Here is a 21,698-nt window from a genome sequence, read left to right on the forward strand (position 1 = left end):
TCTATTTACAATAACTTTGAACTGTACTGGGTGTTTTAGGCCACGAAAAAAAACCTACAAAATGATAATTTTGTACTGTATAGTAATATGGGTGCATCCTCCAAACATGATTCATTGTACTTTACAACAAAGCCAGCCAAAACCTTGCCTCTGCTACAGTAAGCTCCATTTCCGGTTCTTTGGCTTTCATTCGACTTTTCCTCTTTGCCATCACTGCTACCCTTCTGTGGTGGCGCAAATATGTCACAACACCCACATAAGCATCACACACACACACATGGACGCACACACCCGCACATGCACACACACACACACAACACACTGCCGCCATGCATGCTTTCAGCTCGTCTCAGTGCGTGTAATCAGATATTGATTTAATGCGCCACTCGCTGTGACATCCATCTCTGCTTTTCCTCCATCTTCTCTGATGCCTCTCTGCTTTTATGATATTACACACACGCACTTACACACACACACACATGCGCGCACACACGCACACACACAGAGTGTGTGATATGGGCTTCTGGCTGGGACAAAAATGGGATTTCGTTCTTTAATTTCTTTGAACAAAGGCCATTTGTCTTGGAAAGAAAATGCTTGTCTATTCGAAGCGAGGAAGTGCATGGGGATGCAGAGCATTGCGCCGCCACACTATCGTGCCATATCGAGTCCGCGCCCTGCTGCTTTTAGAGACAAAAACAAGTTGGGATTTCATCCATCCATCCATTTTCTTTCGCTTATCAGAGGTGGGGTCGCAGGGGCAGTAGGTTTAGCAGGGAAGCCCAGTCTTCCCACTCCCCGGCCACTTCCTCCACCTCTTCCGGGGGGATCCCGAGGCGTTCCCAGGCCAGCCGGGAAACGTAGTCTCTCCAGCATGTCCTGGGTCATCCCCGTGGTCTCCTCCCAGTGGGACATGCCAGAACACCTTACCAGGGAGGCCTCCAGTAGGCATCCTAATGCTTCACCAACTGCTTCACACTCTGCTGCGAAGCTGGTGATCACGGCTTGATGAAGCCAACAGAACCACATCATCTGCAGAAAGCGGAGATGCAATACTCAGGCCACCGAACCTGACCCCCTCTACACCTCGGCTGTGCCTAGAAATTCTGTCCATAAAAAAAAAAAATCGGTGACAAAGGGCAGCCTTGGCGGAGTCCAACCCTCACTCGAAACGAATCTGACTTACTGGCAGCAATGCGGACCAAACTCTGACACTGGTCATACGGGGACCGAACAACCCGTATCGAGGGGTTCAGTACCCCATACTCCCAAAGCACCTCCCACAGGACTCCCCAAAGGACACAGTCGAACGCCTTTTCCAAGTCCACAAAACACATGTAGACTGCTTGGGCGAACTCACATCCACTCTCGAGGACTCTACCAAGGGTGTAGAGCTACTCCACTGTTCCACAACCAGGAAGAAAACCACACTGCTCCTCCTGAATCTGAGATTCGACTTCCCGATGGACCCTCCTCTGGCTGAGGAGTGTGATGCCCCTGTAGTTGGAACACACCCTCCGGTTGCCCTTCTTATAAAGGAGGACCACCACCCCAGTCTGCCAATCCAGAGGCACTGTCCCCAATGTCCATGCGATGTTGCAGAGGCGTGTCAACCAGGACAGCCCGACAATATTCAGAGCCCTTAGGAACTCCGGGCTAATCTCAGCCACCCCCGGGGCCTTGCCACCGAGGAGCTTTATAACCACCTTGGTGACCTCAACCCCAGAGATAGGAGAGCCCGCCTCAGAGACCCCAGACTCTGCTTCCTCATGGGAAGGCATGTCAGTGGAATTGAGGAGGTCTTCGAAGTATTCTCCCCACTGACTCACAACATCACGGGTTGAGGTAAGCAGCGTCCCATCCCCACTATACACTGTGCTAATGGTGCACTGCTTCCCCCTCCTGGTGTACCAGAATTTCCTTGAAGCCATCCAGAAGTCAATCTCCATGACCTCACCGAACTCTTCCCACGCCCGGGTTTTTGCCTAAGTGACCACCAAAGCTGCATTACACATGGCCAGCCGGTACCCATCAGCTGCCTCAGTAGTCGTACAGGCCAAAAGGGCTCGATAGGACTCCTTCTTCAGCTTGACGGATTCCTTTATCGCTGGTGTCCACCAATGGGTTAGGGGGTTGCCGCTACGACAGGTGCCGGCCAATTTACGGCCACAGATCCAGTCGGCCGCCTCAGCTATGTTCCACTCTGACTGAATGTTCTCCGCCTCCCCCGGGATGTGGGTGAAGTTCTGCCGGAGGTGGGAGTTGAAAGTCCTTCTGACAGGGGATCCTGCCAGACCTTCCCAGCAGACCTTCACAATACGTTTGGGCCTGCCAGGTCGGACCTGCATCTTCCCCAACCATCGGAGGCAACACACCACCAGGTGATGATCAGTTGACAGCTTCGCCCCTTTCTTCACCCGAGTGTCCAAGACGTGGCCGCAAGTTAGATGACACGACCAAAAAGTCGATCATCGAACTGCTACCTATGGTGTCCTGGTGCCAAGTGCACGTATGGACACCCTTATGCTTGAACATGGTGTTCATTATGGACAATCCGGGATGAACACAGAAGTCCGATAACAGAACACTTCTCGGGTTCTGAACGGTGGGGCCATTCCTCCCAATCACGCCCTTCCAGGTCTCACTGTCATTGCCCACGTGAGCATTGAAGTTACCCAGTAGAACGATGGAGTCCCCAGCCGGAACGCTCTCCAGCACCCCCTCCAAGGACTCCAAAAAGTGTGGGTACTCTGAACTGGAGTTTGGTGCATTTTCACAAACAACAGTCAGATCCCGTCCCCCTACCCGAAGGCTGAGGGAGGCTACCCTCTGGTCTACTGTAGTGAACCCCAATGTACAGGCACCGAGCCGGGGGGCAATAAGTATTCCTACACCTGCTCGGCGTGTCTCACCGTGGGCAACTGCAGAGTGGAAGAGAGTCCAACCCCTCTCAAGAGGACTGGTACCAGAGCCCAAGCTGTGTGTGGAGGCGACCGCGACTCTATCTAGTCGGAACTTCTCGACCTCACACACCAGCTCGGGCTCTTTCCCTGCCAGAGAAATGTCCTCGAGCCAGCTTCTGTAGCCGGGGATCGGATCGCCAAGGTCCCTGCCTTCGGCCACCACCCAGCTAACACTGCACTCGACCCCTATGGCCCCTTCCACGGATGGTGAGCCCATGGGAAGGGGGACCCACATTACAGTTTCGGGGTGTGCCCCGTGCAGGCCTGGCCACCTTCGAGCCCCACCTCCAGGCCTGGCTCCAGAGGGGCACGGGGGACGCTGATGTCCATTTATGTTAATAATCATAAGGGTTCGTAAGGGTTCAGGCGGCATGGTGGACGACTGGTTAGCACATCTGCCTCACACTTGTGAGGACCTGGGTTCAAATCCGGCCTCGCCTGTTTGGAATTTGCTTGTTCTCCCCATCCCAAAAACATGCATGGTAGGTTAATTGAAGACTCTTAAGTAGGTGTGAATGTGAGTGCGATTGGTTGTTTGTTTCTATGTGCCCTGCGATTGGCTGACGACCAGTTCAGGGTGTATCCCGCCTCTCGCCCGAACCGGAAGTCGGGATTTCTTTTATTAAAAAAAAAAAAAGTCTCATAAAAAGTTGTATTTTACAAAAAAGTCTGGGAATTGTTTTTAGATTTACAGAAAAAAGTTTTTATTTTCTTGATTTAAAAAGTAGAAAAGTAGATTTAAAAAAAATCTTTTTTTTTTTTTAATTTTAAAATAAGTTTTCCATCCATCCATTTTCTGAGCCGCTTCTCCTCACTAGGGTTGCAGGCGTGCTGGAGCCTATCCCAGCTGTCATCGGGCAGGAGGCGGGGTACACCCTGAACTGGTTGCCAGCCAATCGCAGGGCACATAGAAACAAACCACCATTCGCACTCACAGTCATGCCTACGGGCAATTTAGAGTCTCCAATTAATGCATGTTTTTTGGGATGTGGGAGGAAACCGGAGTGCCCGGGGAAAACATGCAAACTCCACACAGGCGGGGCCGGGAATTGAACCCGGGTCCTCAGAACTGTGAGGCTGACGCTCTAACCAGTTGGTCACCGTGCCGCCTAAAATAAGTTTTATTTTCATTAATTGGAGACTCTAAATTGCCCGTAGGCATGACTGTGAGTGCGAATGGTTGTTTGTTTGTATGTGCCCTGCGATTGGCTGGCAACCAGTTCAGGGTGTACCCCGCCTCCTGCCCGATGATAGTTGGGATAGGCTCCAGCACGCCCGCGACCCTAGTGAGGAGAAGCGGTTCAGAAAATGGATGGATGGAAGTTTTATTTTCCAAAAAAAGTTTTGAGAATTTTCTTACAGTTTGCAGAAAATAATACCTATTTTAAGTTCTGTGGTTAGTTATTTTTTTTAAATCCATTTTTTTTCAAGAAAATCTGATCTTTTTCAAGATTTGTTTTATTTCAAAATATTTTTTTGGGGGGGGAAGGTTGTGAGAACAAAATGTATTTGAGAAAATAGTCTGTTAATTAATAGTTCCAATTTTCTTTGAAATAGATCTGTCATGTGAGTTGGATCAGACCTAAGAGCAGACTGAGGCAGAGGGAGTAGATTTATAATGGTTTATTGTAGGTTGGCACAGGGTAATGATATCCAAGGCGGGGGAGTGGCCCGTCGGGAGAAGTAGCGAGCAGGAAGCGGGAACGAGAGCAGGTGGTGTAGCTTGGCGGCGTGGCTGGTGTAGTCAACGAGACGAGGAAGTGCACGGAAGGAACACTGGAGACTGAGAGGAACACAATCGGGTGAGTACAGATGCAGGTTGTAGGACAGTTACTTTCATATCACAAAGCCTGGAAGTTCAAGAGTCGGCCGGTGAGTCACAAGCAAGTGTCAATACTCAGGCGATGGCTTCCCGGAACTGGCACCCAAGCTCCAAAGGAGAAACTGCAGGGCACAGATCATGACAGTGATCCCCCCCCCTTCAATGGATGCCTCTTGGCGTCCTACCAGGCTCAGCGTGAGTGGCATAGAAGTCCCTCATAAGAGAGTCATCCAATATCAGCTTGCGTGAAATCCAGGAGCGTTCTCAGGGCCATATCCCTCCCAGTCTACTAGGAACTGAAATCCCCTGCTCCGGGGCCGCACATCAAGGATGCGCGACACCGTAAAGGCAGGATAGTTATCGATGACACAGGGGGGTAGAAGGGGGCACGGTCGGAGGGCTAAAGGCATTGGTGGAGACCGGTTTAACCAGAGACACGTGGAATGTTGGATGGATCTTGAGAGATTGGAGGGGGGGGGCTTTAATAGAACAGAGGTGGCATTGATGGGTTTGGTGATAGGAAATGGACCAATGTAGCGAGGAGCGAGCTTACAGGATTCCGTTTGGAGTGGGAGGTCACGGGAGGAGAGCCAAACCATCTGACTCACTTTGTATTCCGGAGTAGGGGAACGATGAAGATGTGCCAGCCACTTATTTTTCTCTGTAGACTGAGTTAGAGCAATCTTGACGTCCTTCCGCACAGACTGGACCCGTCGGAGATGCTCCCTCACCGTGGGAACTTCCACTGTATGCTACTGGTCCTTAAACAAAGGAGGTTGGAAACCATAACATGCCATAAAGGGAGTCATACCTGTGGCGGAGCTGGTGAGGGAGTTGTGGGCATATTCCACCCACGGGAGGAAGGTGCACCAGGAGTCAGGATGGCGAGCAGCGACGCAGCGAAGAGCGGATTCCAGGTTTTGATTTGGCCGTTGGTTTTGGGGTGGTAGCCGGAAGACAAACTGGCTGCTGCACCCACCGCCTTACAGAACTATTTCCAGACCTGGGAAGAGAACTGAGGACCCCGGTCCGATACAATGTCAACAGGGATACCATGAAGTCTGAACACGTGGAGGACAAGAAGGTTAGCAGTCTCAAAAGCAGAGTGCAAATTGGGAAGAGGTAAATAATCAACGGACTTGGAGAACCGGTCTATAATGGTGAGGATGATGGTGTTACCTTCAGAGCGGGGAAGGCCGGTGACGAAGTCCAGGGTGATGTGGGACCGAGGGCGGCTCGGAATGGGTAAGGAGCGAAGCAGACCAGCTGGGGGTTGATGCGAAGCTTTATCTCGGGCACAGACGGAGCAGGCTAGGACAAACTCCCGGGTGTCTTTGGCTAGGCTGGGCCACCAGAATTGCTGTTGGGTGAAATGGATGGTGCGGGTGATGCCGGGATGAAAGTTGAAGTTGGAGTTGTGGGCCCACAGAAGGACGTCAGAGCGTGCGGAATCGGGTACAAACAGCCGGTTAGGAGGTCCGGTCTTGGGATCCGGGTAGTCTTCTGGGCCTCTTTAACTACTTGTTCAATCTTCCAAGGGAGGATGGGTTTTGGTTCTGTTGGGCTGGAGGGGGGTGAATACATACGGGAGAGGGAAACAAGCTTGCCATTGAAGCTAACGAAATAAGGTTCTCGAGGGAGGTCGGTTCGTCCCTGGTCGCAAGCTCGTCCTTAAGTTGTTCTGATAAGCCCTGAAAAAAAATTCCCTTTTGCGCTGCGTCGTCCCACCCTGCATTCACTCGCGAGTATCCGGAAATCGATTGAGGAAGACCCCACGAACTTGAACCTTGGGTGAGACCTAGGAGGCACCGAGTGGCTTCGCTACCCTTAACGAGGTGATTGCCATAAAGCAGTCTTAGTGATGTTAGTACCGGGGAGGAATTATGCCAAAGCGCAGTAGCCCATTTGGCAGCTTTTCCGCACAGGAGGTTAATGACAAACGTGATCTTTGATTTGTCGGTTGGATAGCTCAGCAGTTGGACGTCGAATGTAGTTTAATAAAAATTGGCCACATGAACGCGTGGCTCTTTGTACGGGAGGCGGGGTTGGTCGGAGGCTGCGGGCTCGGGAGGAATACTCACGGGAGGATTCCTGAAGAGTCTCTGGGAGGATAGGAGGGATACTTGTTGTGAAAGGGCATTTAATGAGTCCATGATCTCGTGGAAGGCTTAGTCTTGTCTGCCGATGTGTGCGCCCTGATGGGTGAGTCCTTCCATACGTTTCCGTAGTCGCTGGGTCCGTCATGGCCTGAGTATTCTGTCACGGTGCGAAGAAAATGTTTTGAGAAAAAGTCAGGAAAAAAAAAAAATAATTTGTAGAAAGGACCAGAAAAAGAACATATTCCAAAGAAAAAAAATTATTTGTGTTAAGAAAAAAACATTTCTGAAAGATGTTGCCTCCGAGATCACAATTAGAAAGTTTGTCCCAAATTTCACAAAATGAAAACACAATAATCAAAATAGTTTCTGTTGAGAATAAAGTCTGTAAAAAGTCAGATTTTTTTTCCCAGAATAGCGTCGTCATCATCTTAAAAAGTCGTACTTTTCTTCTCTGCTTGCAATCCTAATAAGTAAATTACTGCACACTTTTACACTTTCTCCATTTTCTTCCGTTTTGTTTTTTTTCTTTAAAAAAAAAAAAAAATACATTTTCATCTTTCCTATCCTGGCACCCTGTCGTGTTACCGAAAGCTTCTTCTGGCTGCATTTGAAGAAAATAAAGAATAAACGGGGGGGGGAAAAAAACAGGATGAAAACGCAATGGGAGATGTTTGATGCATGCACATGCACACTCGCGACACACACACACACGCAGTAGCCTCCCCCTAAAAGCATTTACATGTTGCATGTCAGGGGGGCACCAAACTGCTGCTTTGTGTGTGCATAAGTGTAAGTGTGTGTGTCCCACTTGCTAACGTGTATGAGCGAGGTCGACGATGGGGGTGTGGGTGGGGCTTCTACCGACGCCTGATGATGCGAGGAGACAACGGTGTGTGTTTAAGTGTGCGCATGTGTGTGCCAGGGTCTCTGCGGGGTGGGTGCGCGCGTGTCATAGAATGTCTGATGTGCAATAAGAGTCATAAGTGCTTTCCGAGTGAATAGGACATTACCTCCCACTACTACATTTACTCTCTCATCCTCTCATGCCCTACAAACAACAAAAGAAGATGAGGAGCCAATAGTCAAAAAGACATAATTGAACACAACACAGACATGACTGGATTTACCTTACCAATTCTAAAGTGCAATTATGTCAGTAGTTAGTCTTTTTTGTTGTTGTTAGTTCATTAATATAGGCTGTTGGCATCAATTAAAAATGCCACTTACCTCTCACACTCCAAAAAACTTACACATAAACCATTTGGTGGAAGGAGAGGGTTTTTTTTTCTGTTTTCTAGGTTTTTTTTTGTCTTATTGTTTTGATTGTGATTTGTTGGTTGATTAGTTGGTTCAGCCTTTTTTAGTATATTATTTTGCTATGCATCATTTAGGCCTGGTATACACGCACACACACGCGTAAAGATAATCAGGGTGTTTTTGACAAGGTCAATCATAGGCTAGTAGTTTGTTGGTAGGTAAGTCGGCATCAATGGAAGTGTTTCCCACTTAATACAATCGTAATGGTACTGCTCTCCTGTTCATATCATCCGCCATGAACCACGAAGTAGTTTGATGCCTAAGAAACAAGTATGACACTTTTTGTACAGTGGGGTCGGTGATCTACTCAGTGACACTCTAATGTGTGTGTGTGTGTGTGTGTGTCCTTCATTTTCTGCAAGATCATTCCCCCAATGTCCACACTGTCCTTTCAGCCAGGCTGACTGACAGCTTGGAAACAAACACACAAAGACAGTGTACTGTATTTTACAGTACAGTATCATTTCCATGTAAAGCGGCTGCTGTGACACCCCTACTGTGTGTGTAACAATCTCATGCATACGCACGCACACACACACAAGTAACTCAACACAACATGGTGTCAGCCCCACTGTTGTGTTACAAAATACACAACATGGTGTGCGTGTGGCCTTTCACTCTGACACGCTTGTGTTAGCACAAACTGACAGGGGGCCCGGCGTGGCTGCGACCAGGTATGTTACATATGCACGCGCGCACACACACAGTGTTGTTGTGTGACAGTGTTGTCGACTTGTGGTTCTGGCGTCGTTTTACCTTCTTCTACACACCTCTGACAGCCCCCGTGTGCTTTGGGGCGGGGGTGGGGGTGGGGTGCACACGTGTGTGTGACACTTAGAGACCCCTAAGGTGGTATGGGTTTGTGAGCGTGTCCGCATGTCTGTCCTCTTGTACATGTTAGAAAGAAGAAGGGAAAAAAACACAAAACCAGAGAGACGCACAAGGATACATACACTCCATGACGAATATTCTATATCGGATTTTCTTTTTTGTTTTTTTTTGTTTTTTGTTTTTTTAAAATAAGATTCTATTTCAAGTTGTAATTTTTTGTTTTTCCACCATTCATTTTTGGGTAAATTTTGTAAGCTATTAGTATCTATTTTCTTTTAATTTGCCATTAAAAAAAGATGCTGTGTTTCACATTTCTATCTCTACCTTTATTTTATTTCTGTATTTTTCCGAGTTTTCTGGTTCAAATTTTTTCAACTATTTTCAGCTGTATTATGTTCTTTGTTCATTTTGTATTTTTTCACATAGACAATTATACAGTATATTTCTAGTTTTATTTTGTTTTGAATCGGTTTTGTCTCTATTTGTTTGTACTTATTAATTACTTATTTTTTTACTTCATATCTATTTGCCAAATACTGGAAACATTCTTGGTTCGTTTTTGTTTGTTTATATTTTGTATGTGTATAATGTGTATTTTTCTTTTTTATTTGTTCATATTTGAAATTCATTTGTTTTATTTTTCATCTATTTTTACTAGCCACATTTTTGTTTTAGCTTTCTATATTTATTTTTGTTTAAGAATTAATTTTTATTTTTTATCTATTACATATGCCAAATTTTAATTTGTTCATATTTTTTATATTTACTTTAATCTATTTGATAATTTGGCAATTTAGTACTTTTCTGTATTTGCCAAATGTAAATGTCTTGTTTCATTTTTTATATTCGTTTATATTTTGAAAATGTGCCAAATGTAAGTGTATTTTTATTTTAATTTTAATTTGCAATTTATTTCTATTTTTCATATATTTTTTTGCCAAATTAGTTTTTACGTCTATTTGACAAATGCCAAACGTGTGTATTTTTCCTTTTTTATTCATTCATATTTTAATTAACATTTTTTATTTGTTCTGTATTCCTTTTTTATTTCAGTATTTATTCCACAATGACATAAATCTAATTACATTTTTATTTCTTTGTATAGATTTCATTTTTTTCACAACTATAAAAGTAACTTTAAATGTTTATGCTTATTACATGCTCATAAGTTCGGCGGGAGCGCATTCAGTTTTTTCTATGTAGCAAATGTATATCATCTGGGAATCTGTGAGTTTTTAATGATCGGCATGCTTTTCCAAGTCATTAAACAAGTGATGGAAACACTGGAAAAACTATTAAAATTAACATTTAAAAAAATGCCATCAGCCCCTTTGCTAATTATGATGATAATATTAAAAAAAAAAAAAAAAAGGATATTTGACATTAAAACGAATATTTCTGCCAGCTAATCATCTGGGAGAAAAGTCCTAATCATCATCAAGGCAGATTGTCTCGATAAATGTGAGCTGTAATCATCATTAAAAAAAAGAAAAAATGAATTTGTACTAACGGCGCAAATCTGTTGTTATTATTCTCTGGAGTATGAAGTTATTGAGTGCTAAAAAAACAACCTATTCTGCCGCTTGTGTTTTTTGAGATGGAGGCATCAAAAAGTATTAAAATATAAATTGACATCCGGCGTTTGAGCTGTCGATCACAAATAATCATAACTCGTGCTGACAAATGCCAATAATTTTTGTTCCTGAATAACAGCAAACGTGGAAAAATGTAGTGTCGCTGACAATGCTAGGCTAACCACTGAGTACTCGGCGTGCATGCTATGCTCTACTAGGAGCAAACAATATTATGCTGTTAACTGTAAACTGTTAACACAAAGAATAGTACACAGTCTTGACTTGTAGGGATAATTTGTGCTGCATTCCACAAAAGTGGGAAGTCGGATTTATCCTGCTCGGATTGTACGTGTTGTGACCTCAAAGTGTTCGTTTCCTGGCAGGGTTTGTGGTGATGTTGACCCCCAGCGTTGGGAAGCAGTAACGCAAGGCAAAATGAATGAAAAATATGTATATTTTCCAGAACATAAAATGCAAAGAAGGCACATGGTGGGGGAGGGGGTGATTTAAATACAAAAATAACTAGTCCCCAAAATCAAGATACAAAGTAATAAAGAAACACCTGGAAACAAAGCACTCACCACAATAGGAAACCTGACAAAACGAGACACGTGACTTACAGCAACCGACAAAGACTGAAAGGAACGAAATACAAGCAAGCTGACGAGACAACAAGGCACACCTGGACAGACGCACATGCTGCTGGAGGGAGCTAATTGGATGACACAAGGTTAGAGGCCTGACGAGAACAGGTGGAGACGTAAACCAAAACGAGAAGACAAGACATGAACATGTGACACAGGAAAACTTGACAAAAACATAAAACACTAAATCTACTCAAAACCAAATCAACACAGACTCTGACAGTTCCAGGCGAATGTAAACAACAAAGACGGCTGATCGCGATAACTATAAATACCAAATATAAATGCCAAATACATATGTATATTTGTTTTTGTATATACTGTATGCTTATATAGAATGTTGATTTGCTTTTAATATATAACTAAAGGAATATCTTATAAGCATTTCATACATTTCACTGAATAACTTCATGCAGGCAGAACGGCATATCCTCAGGCAGTCAGTACAAATTACGTTGTGTTACGTGAAGTTATGTTGAATAACTACCGTAAATATAGATAAATATATTTTTATAATCTAGTAAATTATATTTTACCATTCGCAGTCTGTGTTTCCATGGGGGTCGCCATTGTCGAGTGACGTCAGATGGAAGGAACTCTGTGAAGTCGGATAGATATTTTTTCTCTGACTTCCCGACTTGGACCTCAAAGTTTGAGTGGCGTTCCAGTGTACTATTCCTCGTCGTAGGTCATAAAACTCTGACTTCCCACTTTTCTGAAATGCAGCATTACTTCCCCTTTGTGCCAATAATTGTATGGCCAACTGAGAGCTAACAATGCTATGCTAACAACACTGTACACGACTGTGTGTTAATAATGGTTCCTTGAAGGATTTTTTTTTCTTTTTCTTTTTTCGAGTGCTGTTTTGTAGACGTGCCACGTTGGGCGTTTAGTTATCACATCTGCCTCACAGTTCTGAGGTCCCAGGTTCAAATCCGGCCTCCCTGGGTGGCGTTTGCATGTTTTGCCCGTGCCTGCATGGGTTTTCTCTGGGTACTCCGGTTTCCTCTCACATCCCAAAAACATGCATGGTAGGTTAATTGAATACTCTAAATTGTCCTTAAGTGTGAATGTGAGTGCAAAAGGTTGTTTGTCTATATGTGCCCTGTGACTAGCTGGCGACCAGTTCAGGGTGTACCACACCTCTTGCCCGAAGTCAGCTGGGTTAGGGTCCAGCACACCAGCGACTCTAATGAGGATAAGCGGTTCAGAAATTGGATGGACGGATGGATGTTTTGTTGACATGGATAACACCTGGATTCAGCTGTCAGTGTGGACACATTGCTTTTTCAGCTCCAGCGATTACACCTCCCCCACAGACAGCCATTTAAGACCCTGGTTCTCTGTTTGCTTATGCGTAGAAATAACATGGACAGATAGTAACACTTTTTCATTTTTTTGTATTGTATTTAAACTTTTTTAACTATTATTTTAATCAAGGAATTATTCACTTAAACAGTTTTATTTTATTATTAACATTAAAATTAAATTGTATTTAATTATGATGTTGCTGGGTAAAATAATTTTCTTCATTATGTTTACATTAAGTGGAGTGTTTTCTTTAATAGTCGAGCCAAAATGGATGCAGCATGCAACATGATAATCATTGTTATTTTGAATATATATTTTTGTTTCAATAGTGTGCTATTTATTTATTATTTTAAATATTTTTTCCTAGATTAATTGAATGCAATTAAGCAATATGTTCTGGTGTAATCCTATTTTCTTTATAATGTTTGAGTAGAGCTTTTTCCTTTGTAGTGGAGCCAAAATGGATGGAGCATGGAACTTATTAATGATATTACGAAATTATTTTTTTTTACATTTTCTTTAGTTTAATAAATGTGTTATTCATTGGATCATTTAAAAAAATGTCATTAATTGAAGACACAATAATTGTATCATGGTGTAGTATACTTTTCTTTATGTTTCGGTAGAGCCAAAATGGATACAGCATGCGACATTATAATAACTATGTTATTTTTTATATATTTTTTGTCATTTAATAAATATATTATTCATTGGATCATTTTAAAATATATTTTGTAACATTAATTGAATTAATAACAATTTGTATTGATGTAATATTTTCTTTATTATTTTTCGGTAGAGTGTCTTCCCTTATAGTAGACCCAAAATGGATGCAGGTTGCAGGTCACAGTTCTGAGGACCGGGATTCAATCCCCAGCCCCGCCTGTGTGGAGTTTGCATGTTCTACCCGTGCCTGCGTGGGTTTTCTCCAGGCACTCCGGTTTCCTCCCACATCCCAAAAACATGTGTAGTTGGTTGATTGAAGAATCTAAATTCCCCGTAGGTGTGAATGTGAGTGCAAATGATTGTTTGTTAATATGTGCCCTGCGATTGGCTGGCAACCAGTTCAGGGTGTACCCCGCCTCCTGCCCGAAGATAGCTGGGATAGGCTCCAGCACGCCCGCGACCCTAGTGAGGAGAAGCGGCTCAGAAAATGGATAGATGGATGGATGGATATTTTCAAAAAAATATTTTTGTTTAATACATTTCTTGTGCATTTGGATAATTTTAAATATTTTTTCAAAAATGTATTTAATTCATAATAATTATGCATTGGTGTAATATACTTTAAGTAGAGGTTTTTCCCAGTCTAGCCAAAATTTAAAATACTTCTTAAAATTACACTATATTTATTTTTTCTTAAATAAATGCATAGATCATTTTACACTTGAGACTATGTGTGTCCCGGGATGCACATGTCATAGAAACAATGAATCCAACCCAGGAACAACGAGTCCCTGAAATTTCTCATCACAGAATCCATCCATCCATCCATTTTCTGTACCGCTTTTCCTCACACGGGTCACGGTTCGGGTGAGAGGCAGGGTACACCCTGAACTGGTCGCCAGCCAATCGCGGGGCACATAGAAACAAACAACCATTCACACTCACATTCACACCTAAGGGTAATTTAGAGTCTTCAATCAACCTACCATGTCATTAATGCCTTAACAGGCAATATACTGCAAATTTTTTAAAAGTCTGCAGCCTTTCTTTAAACGCTCTGTCAACGTGTTTAATGGCTACATCTCCTACAATAGTGATACTGTACACTGTATACAATGTGAGCATACGTGCGGCATATACGCTGTCACGTTTGTATTTGGATTGTTGGGCAAAGAGTTCCATAATTGCAAGATGACGGGAAACAGGAAATGTCCCACCATGTTTTTTGTTCCCAGCTGAAGATATTGGGTGGGATATTATGTTTAAAATACCTTTTGTCACTTTGTCACACAAATTCGACAAACCAGCTCGTTGGCGTTAACAGGATGGCTGCGTTCATCTGGCTTGAATCCAAAGCTGTGGGTGATTGACAAGGGGAGAAGCACTTACTTACGTGACGTCAGCCGTGCAGCGCGTTAAACCAGCTCTCAGTCCGGACTACAGACTAAGTTGAAAGTTCTCACTTTTCATTGTAAATAGTATTTAAGATAAGTATTGTAAGACCTTCAGTGAGTCAGTCCTTATTGTATGACGATTTATACGATACTTCGGTATGAATAATTAACCAACAATGCATTGCGCGCTTAACATGCCAGTAAAACTGCATTCTTATTGTGTAAATAAATTTAAAAAAACAACAATCAAATACACTTTTTACTAAGGAAAATAACAAAAATAGTGTGGCGATAGTGATATCGTGCATTTCTTTGCACTTTTATGGATGGTACTGTACCGTCACGGTGCATTGTAGAATCAACAATCACCTCCTAATCTATCTTCTGATGGTTGAGAAATGAGCAGTCTGTGTGAACGGTTAAATGCTATTGAATAGCTGGACATAGTTTTGTTTGAATCGCCTGCCAGAAACCAGTACCTTATTTTCACGACCATAAGGCGCACCGTATTAAAAGGCGCAGGATCAGTTACGGGGTCTATTTCTGTATTTTACACATACATAAGGTGCACCGTATTATTGGGCGCAGGCATGGTAAAACATACGCTAGCTTAAAACATACGGTAGCATGCATGCACGCTAAAACAATGTTTTTAAAAAGGCAGCGGGAGCAAAACTGACTTCGGTTGTACTTTATTGAAGTATTTAACAATGTACTCACGTTATTTTTTGATCAATCCTCATCCACAAATCCATCAAAGTTCTCATGTTCTGTATCCGAAATGGCTGGGCAAGTTCTCCATCAAACACGCCAGGTTCCCTCTCGTCATTGTCGGAGTCAGTCTCGTTGCCGTGCGGCTCCTCAGAAATGATGCCGGCTTTTATGAAAGCTCGAACAACCTAGTCTTCCTCCTAGTCTTAGTAAAGCTGTGTTCGCCATCTGTCATCCATCGCGCCCACGTCCCTCGCAACTTCACATGAACGCCCTGTTTACACTGATGTCCAGCGGTTGGAGTTTCTTCGTCAAGCCTCCCGGAATGAAGGCAAGCTCTGAGTTATTGCACTCAGTCGAATGGTGAATGTAGAGACGCTTCTCCCGGCTGTTCTTTGCTCATTAATCCATTGCTCGAGTTGGTCTTCCAACTCGGGCCACCTCGCCTTGTTTCCGGGGAAACTCAGCTTCGTCTTCTTGACTTGGTGAAGCTCGTTTTCCTGCTTCCTCCACTTGCGAACCATGGATTCGTTGATCTTGAATTCTCTCGCGGCTGCTCGATTCCCATGTTCCTCCGTGTAACTGATAGCTTGCAGTTTAAACTGTGCTTCATAAGCGTGTCTCTTCGTAGGTGCCATTTTCGGGGGTCCTTAGCCAAACTGATGTTGTTTTGCACAATGCACATACCGGCGCTATATACCTACTGGGGCCGTGCCTTTAGTGTCCTCTTTCACGCGCACCCTTCCTCCTTTAACGGCCGCATGCTGTCCATAGCCACGTCAGCTTTTCCTCTATATAAGCAGCGTGTCGGCAGGAAATGCTCCCAGTCAGTTAAGCGGAGCGCTAATCACACAACAACATTTATAGATTTTGGAACTCGGTGCACACATAAGGCGCGCCGCATTTTAAGGCGCCCCGCCCATTTTGGAGAAAATTTAAGACTTTTAGTGCACCTTATGGTCGTGAAAATACGGTACTTGGTGAGAGACTGATGACTCAAAATTAACTATTGCTAGTTTGCCAGTCTAATTACTTTCCTGGGAAAACTAATGCATTACTTTGCTCATTACTCAAAATAGTGGCATTTTGGAGTAACACGTTTTATCACTGCCTGTAATAATGATATATATGGACTATTTTGGCTTGACAACACTGTCTCTCATATTGCAGTAATTTCTATTCATGACATATGGATTTTAACAAATAATAAGTGACAGTTACAGCAGAACATTTCAGTCCCGCTTGTTTTTTGCTATCAATGTAACAATAAAGGCCATGATTACGCTGTTTTAATCTGCCGTTATTTGACTCCTACTCCTGCCACGCACACACACAGACATGCACAAACTCACACAGACGCACTATATGGATATCCAGCTGTGTTATCATCAATGTTCTTGTCACTTTATGAATAAGTTGACTTGACTTGAGGCGGCTGAGCACTGAGGCACAGCTGCAAGAACAAATCAATGAAAGAGTTTATTTTCTGTATTTTCTCTCCTTAGATTTAATGATGCAAGAAGAAGGGGAAAAAAAGTACACGAAAGTCAAGATGTATCAAAAGTGTTAAGTAGGAGAAAAAATTGCACTTGTCTCTTCATGTGTTAGCAGGAGACTTCCTGGTTCATGGAGGATGATGTAAGACCAACAGGAGTGTGCCATTTTTTATTATTCGAAAGACATTGTCTCTTAAATCTCAAGTATGTAACTTTTTTGGGTTTAAAAAAAAGTAAGTAAAAAAAGTAACTTTCTCGCAAGCCACTACTAGAGGAGATGACACTGTGTTGATTATGCCTATCAATCTCTTTACAGCTTTTATATTTCGTGTTAACCGCCGACATTCCCACGCTGGCCCACTTGGTGGCGCACCGAAACCTAGTTCCAAGGACCCTTTAGCTACCCAACAAGGTGCCTGACGTAATGCGCCGAACAATGCATGCACAAACGGAGCAATAATAAGGAATGACTCATGCAGTCTGCATTGTTCTGCCTGAGGTATTTATGTCCGATCCGATGATAGCTGGGATAGGCTCCAGCACGCCCGCGACCCTAGTGAGGAGAAGCGGATCAGAAAATGGATGGATGGATGGATCGTCATCATAAATGCAGACAGGCTTTGATGATTAAAGAAAACAATAACAGCCGTACGTCTGCCACGACCAAAATCCACGCATCTTACCGAGGACCCCCTTGTGGCCCAACAAGGTGCCTGACGTAAAATAAACGAAGCTCAGTAACGCCTGAGCAATGCATGCACAAAACGCATCAATAATAGTGAATATAAAACAATTGCCTCTTCCAAAGAATGCATCTTTTTCCCCCAACTGACTGTCCTTCAAAACAGAATAAAAATGTTGCCGAATGTTGTAGAATCATCACATACAAGGGCACTCCGTTGTTTTAATACTGAAATCCAGTCTCGGGGGGGCGACAGAAGTTACATCCTGTAGCTTTAAATGACAAAAAGTGGGGGGAAAAATATTGTAGAACACTGTAATTTTGTTTGTTTGAATGTAAAATTGTAGAACGCCTTGTTTTTTTGTTTGCTTGTATTATACCAAACAGGCTACTTCCAGCTTCATGGAACCAACGGCACTGTACTATTTTTGGGGGGCGACAAGGAACGCGCTTCTATTTTTTTATGAAATGGCAAAAAAGACAAAAATGTTGCAGGCCGCTGTGATTTTATTTGTTTGTTTGTATGTAAACTAGCAGGCTACTTCCTGGTTCACTGAAAATAATGGAACGTACCTTTTTTTTTCTGGAAGGCGATGCTTCCATTTTTACTTAAACAACAAATACCATTGGACCTTTTTTATTCTTGCACAGGGAAAAGAAATTCCACTTACAAAATGAGCTGTATTTCTGCGTGTATGTTTGTATATTAGCTAGTGGGCTACATCCTGTTTAAAGGAGAATAACGTAAGACTGACAGCAAAATACCATTTTCGGTTCCTGGCAAGGGGAACACTTCCATTGCAACACCAAAAAGAAGGGAAAAAAATGTAGAAAAAAAATATCGTAGAATGCCGTGTTTGTGCCTGTCCATATTTTAGTTAGCACACTGCTTCCTGGTTCATGGGGATGACGTAATTGGACCGTACCATTTTTTTTATACCTGGGCCAGGGAACACTTCTATTGTTATTTAAACGACAACAACAAAATTGTACTGACGAAAAAACTGTGTTTGTATTTTAGTTAGTAGGCTACCTCCTGGTTCATGGGGATGACATAATTGGACCGCACCATTATTGATTGTTCGGCAGGGAGGACACGTCCATTGTTACGTCAAGAACAAAAAGTGAAAATAAATTTCACTAAGCATCTTTTTTTGTATTTGCAGCAGGCTCCCTTCTGGTTGCAAGTAATTGTTAATCAGATTGTATCGTTTTCCGTCCTCTAGGTTGGAGAGTCCGTCTTACGAGGTAATGCAGTTGGATTTTGAGGTGGACAACGTGATCACTTTGGCCCCCACCCAAACTTTGCACTGGAGCGTGGAGTATGCATCTGGAGCTCCGTCTTCCGCTGAAAGAGTGTCGCACCTTTACGTGAGCAACGCGGACATCCAGGGCATCGTACCTCTCGCACAGGTGACCTCCTCCTCTCCATCTAGCTCTTCTTCATCTATACCTAGTCCTTAGCCTCCTCTTATTATTATTACTATTCCATCTATGCCTAGTTCATCGCCGTCTTCTATACCTAGTTCAACCTCTTCTCCTGTACCTCGTTAATCCTCTTCTATACCTAGTTGATCTTCTTTTATATGTACTTACTTTTCTATAAGTTATACTGTATGTCGTAATTGTTTTTATATGTAGTTGTATGTTATACTGTAGACTGTATTTTATATGTAGTAATTTTATGTTTAATTTTGACATCATGTGCAGCACTTTGTGTGTATCTGTGGATGTTTTTAAACACCCCTTCTCTACCAAGCTCATCCTCCTGTTCTACAGTATACCTAGTTCATCCTCTTCTTTTGTACCTGGCTTTGTTTCCTCTATACCTAGTTTATCATCATCTTCTTCTTCTGTACCTACATGTAGTTAATCTGTTTTTTTTCTCTACCTAGTCATAGATCATTTTCCACTTGAGACTATTTGAGTCCCGGGATGCACATGTCATAGAAACGAGTCCCTGCAACTTATCATCGCGCAATACAGATACAGTAATCCTGCGCTATATCACTGTTCTTGCTTCGCTGTCCTGTTATATTGCAGATTTTTATTACAGTTTTCACTCAATCTTTTATTCTGTTTGTACAATATTTTTGTGTTATCCAATCCTCTTGCTCTCTCTCAATATGTTATATGTTTTAGGCCGGCCACGACAGCAAATTTTTTAGCACGAGACATTTTCTCAAAAACTTGCACGATAAACGATAGTATCATTGACGTTTTTGTGTGTGTGTGTGTGTGTGTGTGTGCCACTGATATAATGACATTAGAGTATAATAAAGAATTTTACACACAAATTCTGCCCTGGTAATTTAATCATATGAGCACAACTGTGTAATGTTTTCTCATTTACTAAATAAAAGAAGGGCTACATTTCACAATGAGAGCAAATAAATATTATAAGAGAAAATTATCCATCCATCCATCCATTTTCCGAGCCGCTTCTCCTCACTCGGGTCGCGGGCGTGCTGGAGCCTATCCCAGCTATCATCGGGCAGGAGGCGGGGTACACCCTGACTGGTTCCCAGCCAATCGCAGGTCAAAAACAATGTTGCATAATGGATTATCATGAACTTTAATGTAATTATAGAATGATGTCAACCATGGATGTAAGGTAAAATGTTTAAACACTCCCTTTTGTTCACAAGCGATTAGCACCTGGCGGCGAGCCAGTCGGCTGCTTACACAAGAAGTTAATGTACTAGTCTACATTTTCACTTTGTGCTTCTTTTCGGTCAAACAGGACATCCTAAAATTTCACCCCGAAACTGGTTGCCAGCCAATCGCAGGGCTATAAAGACAAAATTATCCATCTTCAAATAAAACGCTTCACTTCAGAAAAAAAAAAAGAATTTCCCCTTTTCTCTTCAATATGCTAAATCTTGACACAACAGTGAAGTCTCAAAAAATTTGACATTTTAAATTAACAAATATTTACTGAACCATTTTAGAGGTTATGTTTCTTCAAAGCCTTAGTTTTGTTTCATAATGGCGTTTCAACACACGCAATTTTAATAAGCACTCTCAGTGGGAACCTCACTGAGAAGTACAAACAAAAAGCTATTTAGCTACTTAGCTCACTAGCTAGTTAGCTTGCGGGCTAGCGATCGTAATAAATAGTTAACTTTCTTTAAAATGTCCCAGTTGTTTGCATCTATGGAGCCAAAGCCGTTCCGCCAGCGGCTCGCTGCGTCGCGTGTGGGGTTACCACAACAATGAATTTATAGAGTCCAGAAAATAAGTCTTTATGGAACGATAACCCGCCCTACTCTTCCTCTGATTGTCTAGCACAAAGACAGGACTCATACTTTTAGTGGATAATGATTCGCTGTAGCACTTCAGCAACACACATACGTAGGTAAGCAATGCTGTGGATCTGTGGATGCAGATTCACCCTGCTTCATGCGTCCCTCATCATTTTTGTGCGTCTCAGACGTGGGACACGCATCAAATTATATCCCTGTCTAATTCATACTTGCCGGCATGGTGAGACAACTCATTAGCACATCTGCCTCACAGTTCTGAGGACCGGGGTTCAATTCCCGGCCCTGCCTGTGTGGAGTTTGCATGTTCTCCCCGTGCCTGTGTGGGTTTTCTCCGAGTACTCTGGTTTCCCCCCATATCCCCAAAACATGCAGGATAGGTTAATCGAATACTCTAATTACCCGTAGGTGTGAATGTGAGTGCGATTGGTTGTGTGTTTATATGTGCCCTGGCCACCAGTTCAGGGTGTACCCCCGCCTCTCGCCCGGAGATAACTGGGATAGGCTCCAGCACGCCCGCGACCCTAGTGAGGATAAGCGGAACGGAATATGTATGAAGGAATAATTCATACTCTGCTTGTCTTCCTCTATACTTAGTTCATCCTCCTTTTCTATTGTCATCTTGTACCAAACCAAGCTCATGCTCTTCTTCATACCTAGTTCATTCCCTTCTATACTGATGTGTAGTTCATCTGTTTCTTCTTTATCTAGTTATTCTTCAATACTTTGTTCATCCTTTTCTATACTTTGCTCACCCTCTTCTATACCTAGCATATGGTCATCTACTGTACTATACCTAGTTCATCTGTTTCGTTTGTACCTAGTTTATCTTTTGTTTCACCACCTAATTCAACCTCTTCTATGTCTTGCTCACCCTTTTCTTCTATTCCTACCTCATCTGCTTCTTCAGTACTTGGCTTCTCTT

At 43.0% G+C, this 21,698-nt stretch overlaps 1 protein-coding gene across 1 annotated transcript in view; it reads left to right on the top strand.

The window, feature by feature from the left end:
• Nucleotides 1-21,698, top strand: part of si:dkey-215k6.1 (transmembrane protein 132B) — a 229,339-nt gene that overhangs the window by 152,210 nt on the left and 55,431 nt on the right. The window contains exon 5 of the mRNA XM_061766865.1: nt 18,737-18,923. Within this exon, the coding sequence (XP_061622849.1) occupies nt 18,737-18,923 (187 nt within the window). The remainder of the gene's footprint in view (nt 1-18,736; nt 18,924-21,698) is intronic.

The sequence above is a fragment of the Phyllopteryx taeniolatus genome, chromosome 3 (assembly GCF_024500385.1).
Source record: "Phyllopteryx taeniolatus isolate TA_2022b chromosome 3, UOR_Ptae_1.2, whole genome shotgun sequence".
Taxonomy (NCBI): domain Eukaryota; kingdom Metazoa; phylum Chordata; class Actinopteri; order Syngnathiformes; family Syngnathidae; genus Phyllopteryx; species Phyllopteryx taeniolatus.